Source organism: Ctenopharyngodon idella, chromosome 20, assembly GCF_019924925.1.
Source record: "Ctenopharyngodon idella isolate HZGC_01 chromosome 20, HZGC01, whole genome shotgun sequence".
Taxonomy (NCBI): domain Eukaryota; kingdom Metazoa; phylum Chordata; class Actinopteri; order Cypriniformes; family Xenocyprididae; genus Ctenopharyngodon; species Ctenopharyngodon idella.
The window spans coordinates 3,774,382-3,784,344 of record NC_067239.1 but is presented as its reverse complement, the minus strand read 5'-3'; the positions used below and the strand labels follow the sequence as shown (position 1 = coordinate 3,784,344).

Genomic DNA, 9,963 nt, shown 5'->3' with positions numbered 1-9,963 from the left:
GTGCTTTCTAAATGACCATATGGTGTAGGCAATGAGAAATGAAGGGATTTGTGTGTAGAGTTTTGCAGCGACAGTTCAACAAATCTGACACATGCGTCAAAACTGGGGAATAGTGTTTATAGTTTAGGGAAATGGGTGTGCTTTTTGATAAATGGCGTTATGGTTTTGAAATTTTAGTTCAAAAGCCTGGTTATAATGTTTAAGCAATCAAGAAAAACTGTAATCACGGTACTCTTCAAAAAAGAAATACATTTTTTGTTATTAATTACTCTTAGTGAATTGATTAAATGTTCTACTTCACATAAGAAATCTATAAAAGTAGGTATTTTCTTAAGAAACCTTTGTTTGTGAAAATAGAATTTTGCCACAAGGATAAGAAAGTTAACGGTAGATACTAAAGATTTGTTTTGGTTTTCAAAAAAGCAAACAACATCCTTAATGTGTAAATTACAGTTCATATTAACTTTAGAAAAACAATAGGAACTCAAATCTTTCCAGAAAAGTGATGAAACATTACATGAGAAAAATAAATGACAAATATCTTCACTTTCTTTTTTACAGAAAGTGCATCAGCTACATCACAAGATTTTGACACAAAAACATTACAAGGGTATATATTATGCAAAATTTTAAAATGCACTTTCACTTTATTGGGTATACAGTATTTATATAGAAATATGTTTTCCTCCATTGAATCTATTTTAGAACCCCAAAAAATTTGGAGAAATTGAGTTTCGAGATTGAGAAAGTTGACGAATAAATTTATTATTACATTCTTTACTTAAAAGCGAAACACCTCCCAAACATAACTGTGAAAGTTGTTTTGAGCATGACTCGTGGGTAAGGGAAGCTTTCATCAGACATATTAATCCATCAGGAATCGCCTTTATAACAGAGTTAAATTCTTTAAATGGAACGGGACATTGATGGATATTCGTAAAACATTCATAAGATAACAAATCACCATTAGAGTTGAATAGATCAGCAGCAAAAATTATGTTTTTATTAAACCATTTAACAAAAAAGAATGATCTATTTCTAATTTTAATATCCAAATTATTCCATAAGATGGTTTTGTGGGTCTGGTAATTTACCAGTGGAGTAATTGCATTTCATCAAAAAAGAAAGGCCATCTACCCTATTAAATATATTATTAGGAATAAAATATCACATAGAATCTGACCCAAGCAAACATCTTTTTAACCAATTAATTTTAAATGTATTATTAGTATCATCGAAATTCAGGACTTCAAGACCCCCATCACTGCTTTTGTTTGCTAAAACATTGTTAAAAGTAGGCTACAAGAGAACTATAGCGACGGTGATGATGCAATCCGATATACAGGAGTGTCATATGTTTGTAAACGATCTGATTATGCAAATCACATGCCAGAGGCCTGGGCAGTATGAATGATTAATAATCTAATTGCTTTAACAGAGGCTGAACGCTTAAGAAATGGATGTCAAGTTTTGCATAGGCCTGGCCATTTTTGGAAAACGTTCCACAACATTACGAATTCTACAGATATCCAGGTAAATAAACAGAACATTGTTCAATAATACGTTTTCTGAAACGTTTATATGCTTTTATGTTTCTGTTCCATAAGCTTTAATGAATGTGTAGTTCTTAAGGTACTTTTTCAATTTACAACAAAACATCAAAGATACTTTTCAAATAAGTAACGTAAGTTACTTTTTTTTCACATTAATTGACTGACAGTACTCCTACGGAGCCCCGGGCATGACATGCAAGAAAAAAAATGAAATCGTGCACACGATTTACTATTTCGTTCCCTCGATTTATAAATCATGCGCACGTTTTAGTAAATTGAGGGAATGAATTAGTAAATTGTGCGCACGATTTAGCCTACTATTTTTTTCCTGCATGTCATGTCCAGGGCTCCGTAGTTCTCCTGTCCACATGTTGAGAGAAATAAAGTGCAGAGGTGTTGTTGTGTGCGTAAACATGATGGTTATTGTACACCGTGTGCTTAGAAGAGACTGTATCCTTGCGCCGGGCGGGAATTCCTTCAGTTCGAATATTTAAACTCTTCATTGTTGAAATGTCCGCGTATTTCAACAAAGAATGTATGATTATATTATATTACGAGATGATATTATGAGAAGAAATTTGTTACGAAACGAAACATCGAAAGCAGCAGAACTACTTTGACAAGTGGAACAGTCAGAGTAGTGATTAAGAACGGAAACGGAAATTTTATGTTATTTCACAGTTACATGTTTTTCACATTATTTTACAGCGGATATGTAAATTTACATTATATTTCTGTAATTTTACAGAATATTCAAAATACAGGAAAAATCTGTAAAATAAAACAGTAAAATTCTGTAAAATTACAGTAGTTCTAGACTAAATGTGAAAATATATTTACTCATCTCACGTGCACAAAAACATTCAGTATTCCTCAAAATGAATAAAAAAATGTATGCAAACCTGTAATAATTAACTATCTTAAATTACACAAATATACTTTATGTATAATCTAGCTTTATTAACCAATGTCTTTGCTGCTGACCGTCAGTGATCTAATTCAACCATTCTAATAAGCAAAAATGACTTTAGATTAGATTTAGAAATAAGAGTGTTTAACTTCCATCTCCTGTATCCTATTCTCCTTCAATCCTGAATGGCAGCACAGCTGAAAGGTTTGTTAGAGCTGCGCCCTCTACTGTACAGACGTAAATATGTTTTTCCTTCAGCATGAGGATTATTCATTTTACTTTTGGTCAAGTCAAGTCACCTTTATTTATATAGCGCTTTTTACAATGTAGGTTGTGTCAAAGCAGCTTTACATTGATAACTGGTACATTATTTGGCTGCACAGCAGCTCTTAAAAGAATAGTGTCAATGCAGGCAGATCAAAGCACTGTTGAATATCAAATGTCAAGTCAAATGTCAAGTGTCCCCAACTAAGCAAGCCAAAGGCGACAGCGACAAGGAACCCAAACTCCATCAGGTGACATCAGGTGGCAGACAAGTGGCAAATAGGTGTTTAAATGGAGAAAAAAGCCTTGGGAGAAACCAGGCTTTTGGGAGAAACCAGGCTTCTTTTGGTGTGAAAGAGCCTTAACATTAGTCAAAAATAGAAGTTTTTTGTTGTTATTAAAAAACAAACAAGCAAGCCCAGCCCATGAGAAAAAGTAACGCAAAAGTAATGTAACGCATTACTTTTCATAAAAAGTAACTAACGCAATTAGTTACTTTTTTAGGGAGTAACACAATATTGTAATGCATTACTTTTAAAAGTAACTTTCCCCAACACTGCTCATGAAGCATAAAACTGAGCTGAATGGACAGGGAGGACAACATAGAAGACGGCACGAATAGCTGACACCAATGTGCCGCACAAGTCCTGAAAACTAAAGCCAAAACGTTTCGATTGCTGGATGCAGTAGGTCATAAACACCGCCCTCTCCATGTAATCTAATGAGACAAACTAAACAATTAAATCATACTTCAAATACATTTTTTTTATCATTTTATGTAGTTTTTATCACGCTGATGTAAGTTCAAGTGTTCGTTTTTTTAATAAGTTTGGTTTTAGTTAGTTATTTGATGCTATAAAAACGGGGGTGTGACGTCATGATTGACAGCTGAGATTGACAGCTTCTCTGAGTGAAGTAGTCACTGAGGCACCAACAGACTTTTTTTCTGGATTTTTGGGAGAGGATTGGAGCTTTAACTTTAAATTCTACATTTCCATAACTGTTTATTTCACACTGACATAATGAGTTGTTCTGTAGTAAACTGTACTAACCGATTCTGTGGGTGGGGCCTTGATACCTCCAAGATGTCAGCACCATATTAAGACACTGGCTTCACTTTTCTACAACAGAAGAGAGTGAAGGTGCATCGTCCATCTTTTTTTACAGTCTATGCCTGCCACAAATAAAACAGCAATAACAGTAGACAAATGAAGTCAGTGTTTTTTTTTTTTAGCACAAACGGAATGACATCATTTCCTGAAATCCTTTATAAACGACAGAACTAGGCCACATAAAGGACATTCACACCAATAGACCTACTAATTTATCTAAACAAGTAAATTACTGTAGACATGAACAAATGTGTAGTACAACGCTTTATCTTAATACATAGGCAATGACTGTAATCAAGGACAGATGTAGAAGTACAAAGCAGTCGACTTCTTTTTGGCACAAATAGAACCTCATAAATGGAAAGTCCCCACCATGACAGGAAAACAAACATGCGTGTTGCACATATCTTGTGGCTCAAATGATTCACAGTTCAGTAGGCTTCTGCAACTGTATTTTTACACATATCTATAACTGGCTCGACAATTATCCCTAACACATTTAAAGAATTTTACTACCACACTACATTTAAATAATCAGATATGGTTATTTTATCCTGCTGTCTCATGTATGTGAAGGAGCACCACAGACAGATATAAAAACAACACATTCCAGGCAGTTCCTCTTTCAGTGTCCTCTGGTGTCGGTGGTATGAGTCAAGGTCACAAGTATTTCATCACCTAATGTTTAAACTTTTTCCAGCCTTATTTCCCTGAGAGTTGAACGATCCTATTATCATATGCTTGTGACAAAGTCATGGCCAGACCTTTTGAAATAATGTAAAATGTGACGGCATAATTTACACACTTAAAATAGTATTAAGTATGACAACATAGTGGCAAATCTTTATGTCAGATGTAGATGATGATTTGGACATTAATCAACAGGCACTATTCACTCTCCAGCTCAGATGTGAAGTAACACGAGTCCTCCATTTTCCCATAGTACATCTCTCGGTTCGGGTCTGCTCCTGTGGTTCTTCTGTCCGTCACTGGAGTGCTAGAACATGCCAGCACACTGGGAGAACTTCGACATGTGTGGAGGACGATGACACGCTCACTGTGTTTGTGCTCAGCGTGGAGTTTTGGATCTGCCGATATTTCTACTTTTTCATCCTCACAGAAGCCAGCCAAGGGAGCTCTTATTGGTTTCTGTGGACTGTAACAAGAAAATACAGGTGAGTTTTATGCAGTTTAAAGGTGCATATTGTAGTTTGGGCTAATTTTAAAAAAGTTTTACACATTAAAGGTCCAGTGTGTAATATTTAGGAGGATCTATTGACAGAAATGCAATATACTATACATAACTATGTTTTCAGTGGTGTATAAAGACCTTACATAATGAACCGTTATGTTTTTATTACCTTAGAATAAGCCATTTCTACATACACCGCAGGTCCCCTTACGTTAAGTCGCCATTTTGTGCGACATGTTTCTACAGTAGCCCTAAATGGACAAACAGCTCTACAGAGCGCATTTGCTTGACTGGCTACTCTCTGCTGTCTCAGACGACGACCTCTTTGTCCTGTGTCAGCCACCGTAGCTTCTCTATATTGCAATTCACAACCTAACGCAAGATGGTGATAAAATTTACACACTGCACAATTCTTTTCTCAGAAATGCAAGATTTAAACTCGCAATTGCGAGTTATGAAGTCAGAATTGTGTGATATAAAGACAGAATTGTGAGATATAGTCGCAATTTTGACTTTTTCTCGCAACTGCGAGGTTTTATCACGCAATACTGATTTTTTTCAGAGAATTTTGAGATATAAAGTCAGAATTGCGTGATATAAAGTCAGAATTACGAGATATAAAGTCAGAATTGCGAGTTATAAAATCAGAATTGCATGATATAAAGTCAGAATTGTGAGTTATAAAGTCAGAATTACGAGTTATAAAGTCAGAATTGCGTGATATAAAGTCAGAAGTACGAGATATAAAGTCAGAATTACGAGTTATAAAGTCAGAATTATGAGATATAAAGTCGGAATTGCGTGATATAAAGTCAGAATTATGAGATATAAAGTCACAGTTCAGACTTTATAACTTGCAATTGTGAGTTTATATCTCACAATTTTGAAAAAAAGCTTCCATAGAATGGTGTACACTTGAATCAGATGAAGACTATATTAGTTTTCTATAAAAAGTGGTTTATTTATGCATGGTGCAGGTCACTCCCTCAATGTATTTCGCCATGTTGAAATGACGTGACCCGTAGAGAATCCTCACGCTCACTGGCTGCCTCCTCTGTAGTTACGCTAGTAGCGTAATGTTGTTTGATGATGCAAAGAATGAAAATTAGACAAAATAAACTCACTTATCGTGTTTACCAGCGGAGACAACGGGAAAATCAGTATGTGTACAGCAGAAAAAGTCTGAAGGCAGTAGACAGAAAGACCAACAAAAACAAAAAACGAGCGTCATTCACAAGGTGGAAAGTTTTGAAGGAGAAAATCCTGACAAGTGATGCCCAAGTTGCATATTTTTTGTCAGACAGGTAAGGAAATTAATTGTTGTGTTGACCGCTCTCTTAAACTTACTAGTATCAGTGTAATTTACATAAAACTGATGATCATTCTGAAACACATTGATAGATGGCAGCGGATGGTCTAACACCATTGTGGTATTGGTACTAGCTATATACTGTAGATAGCCTATATTCTAGAAGGCTATTGGGTTGTAAAGTTGTCTCTTCAAGATTTTTACAAAAATAATCTTATCACATATAATAACGTTCTCTGAAAGAGGTAAGATTCTCTAAGATTCAATTACCCAACCGCTTAACCCAGTTACAGAGTGAGTGAATTTAGACTTAAACGAATCTTGATGGGCCTTCAGAAAGCACAAACACAGACCCCAGTGTAATGACAGGAAGAGAAGGAAGACACTGAGTTAGACTGGATGAATGACTGGACGGTTGTGGTGAGATCATTTACATTAAATGTAGGGTAGGCAATTTTTTCATAAACACTTTTTGTTATTCTGGTTGAAACTCTCTTCACATCCTGATAGCAATCAATAATAAAAGTCTAAATATGAAAAAAAAAAAAAAAAAAAAAAATGCACATATATTGTCTCTGGAAGTCTCATGAGGTAATTTAACACTATCTCTTATGACTCTTATGCTGCATCTGCTCTGGCTGTGCATGACCTCATGTGTTTTAAAGGAGGCTTTGGAGACGCTCTGAAGGGAGGGTAAGATCACATGCTCTAACTGCTCCGAAATTGCCTACCCTACCTTTAACCTTGCACTCTTAAATGCATGAAATCTAAATTGACAATTCTTTTTTTACAGAATGTTACAGTGTTTATTATAAATGATTTATCCGTGCACATCATTATTTTTAAAAAATTCATATGTCCTCATAATCTATAATCAAAAAATTTACCCTCCCCCTCCCCTCGAGACGACATTTGTTCAGCAGACTAAATATATTCCACAAATGACTGCAAATTGGCATTCATATCTGCATCCATTTAGTTAACAATGCCCAACTTCCTACGATCCAATTAATTTTTCGAGGACAAAATCAAGTCCCAGCCTACATTTTCTCATTCCTAATGAGTTTGTAGAGGCTTATATATATATATATATATATATATATATATATATATATATATAGTGCTGCCAAATCGATTAATCGTGATTAATCACATCTAACATAAAAGTTTGTAAATATATACACTCGAACCAAAAATTATTCAGACATTTTTCATATTTTTTATATATTTTTACTAGTGGGTAAACTAACAGTATTGGTGATTGCCAATTAATTTTTTATGTTTCTGTAATGGTTAATCCAATTTTCGAATTTACTGTTTTAAATTCAAATTTGGGTATAAAAACAGGAATTCAATTTTACATTCCTCACTCCAGTTCAAAATGGTGAAACGTCGAGAAGAACTCTCTGAAAAGGTAAGAGTCTGCATTAAAATAAAATATTTCTGTTTTCTGACAGGTGGTCTAATAAATATTTGTGTTTTCTGTTTTCTGACAGGTGGTCTAATAAATTTGTTAAGCACTGTATATATATATATATATATATATATATATATATATATATCTTACTCTAACCTTTGTTCATCCAAGCTTTCAGCACTTAAGTCCTGTTTTTCAGCCCCACAGAGCTCTTCCTTCTCTGCCAGCATAACAGTCACCTGTTGGACAGGGGAAACACTCTAATGTAACACACTCTGTCAAATTATACGCACATTATAATCAAAGTCAATTGCTTGAACATAAACATAAAATCCATCTATTACCGAACAGTGGGAACAGCCCACTTTCCTTACCCTGGGGTAACACTGACACACTGACCAGACAGTCCCCATGCCCACCATTATCACTCCCACAGCGCAGAACGTGGCGAACACCTGTGGTTCCTCTACGGAAATCATGAACAGACCTAACGCCACAAACGCCATCCCAAGAATGATGAGCCCGTAGCGGTACGGCTTGTTCTCTGCCATGGAAGAAACTTGGAGGTCCAGCAGTGGTTAACAGAGGAAAGTACCGGTGAGAGTGTGGAGCTTTATGACTGTGTCCCTATAGAGGTGAAGGGCAGACTGAGAGGGCAGGAGTGACTGACAGGACGCAGAGCCAGTGGAGAACCAAGATCCAGATCATTAAACCTGTAATGGGCCTTAGTCAGGTGACCTTCCCCCAGGGAAAATTGCATTGGCTTAAAAAGTCTTACTACGTTCCTTTCCAGAATACTGGCATATTAACAATATAGTAGAAGATAAGTAAAGTACAAGTACATACAAAAACATCTGGTTTCAGACAAGGCTTAAGCCTAGTTACAGACTAAAATGCATGTTTGAGCTGTTTTAAACTGGATTTATGCCTCTTTTCACAAGATATAAGTCTCTGGTGTCCCCAGAATGCGTCTGTGAAGTTTTAGCTCAAAATACCCCACAGATCATTTATTATAGCTTGTCAAATTTGTCCCTGTTTAGGTGTGAGCAAAAACATGCCGTTTTTGTGTGTGTCCCTTTAAATGCAAATGAGCTGCTCCCTGCCAGGGTGGAGCTTTAACAGCTCACGCTTCGGTTGCTCAACAACAACAAACCTGGAGAATCTCACGCAGTGAAAATGAGGATTGTCAGTAACGGTGTTCAGCCTTACATTGTTCAAACCAGAGTCGACAGTGATGGAGAGACTCAGGAAGAAGTTACAACTTTTAGAATGAAACTGGACGTTTCTGAATGGATAGTGGATAAATGTATGTAGTTGCTGTAGCATGTATGTTAATCTTTTGTACAAAATCCGTACGGACGCCAACTATACATAGCGTACATGTTTACCAAACAGAGCCATACATTCCAGGCTAAAGTTTGTGATCAAAAGCTGTGAATGGTCTAATATTTTTTTTCCAAAATATCGCTCGGACAGAAACACTCGTTTTTTAGCAATCGAGCTTGCCAGGGTTAACTTGCAGGCTATCCAAGCTAACGAGACTCAAAATAGCCAACAACAGAACAGTTAGCATGTTTTGCTCGAACTTTTGCCATGACGTTATAACTTTGCCACTGTTGTCGCTTGCAAAAACAAAATGGCGGTGACGTGCGTAGAAAGGGGCGGTAATATTATAATAAGATCCCCTTCCTACGTCACTAGGGAAGCGAAATCTGAGCGGGTCATTTTTTCACATGCTTACAGAGAAAGGCTTACTAAAACAAAGTTACTGGGTTGTCCTTTTTCACGTTGTCTGGGTTGGTAGATGCACCGGGGACCCGATTATAGCACTTAAACACAGAAGTCATTTTTCATGATATGTCCCCTTTAACTGAAAGCAACTTGCACTCATATATCTTAAAATATGTCAGAGCCATTGTTTTGTCTCAAGATGCACACCAGTAATGTTTTTTTGTTTTTTTTCTAAGGCATGTTCATAAAAGCTACTAAATGCACTAACTGAACTAAGGCCTAATCCTGGCTTAATCTAAGCCCTGTCTGTGAAACTAGGCCTTAGTTTGATAATATTATTGGTTACCAAATACAAATCAACAAGAGTTTTTGTATCATATGGTGTATTGGTATTTAAATGCACAGGTAATAGCCAGGCAATACAAAAAGAAAAATATGTGTAACTGACAAAACATCACAGAAAATAGACTTATGC

General features: G+C 36.0%; 1 protein-coding gene across 1 annotated transcript; it reads right to left on the bottom strand.

The window, feature by feature from the left end:
• Positions 1 to 4,090: 4,090 nt before the first annotated feature.
• On the bottom strand, positions 4,091 to 9,963 carry bsnd (barttin CLCNK type accessory subunit beta). Its single transcript, XM_051875486.1, has 3 exons — positions 8,132 to 9,963; positions 7,914 to 7,996; positions 4,091 to 4,995 (listed from the first exon to the last, which is right to left on the bottom strand). Exons 1-3 carry the CDS (start codon positions 8,306 to 8,308, stop codon positions 4,728 to 4,730), a joined length of 528 nt encoding a protein of 175 aa, XP_051731446.1. The 5' UTR covers positions 8,309 to 9,963; the 3' UTR covers positions 4,091 to 4,727.

Excerpts from the sequence above, each read along its gene's own strand:
- bsnd (XM_051875486.1), bottom strand. The coding sequence starts at position 8,308 with ATGGCAGAGAACAAGCCGTACCGCTACGGGCTCATCATTCTTGGGATG. Across the intron at positions 7,997-8,131 it reads TGTGTCAGTGTTACCCCAGG|GTGACTGTTATGCTGGCAGA; the intron begins GTAAGGAAAGTG and ends CCTGTCCAACAG. Across the intron at positions 4,996-7,913 it reads GAAAGCTTGGATGAACAAAG|TCCACAGAAACCAATAAGAG; the intron begins GTTAGAGTAAGA and ends TTCTTGTTACAG.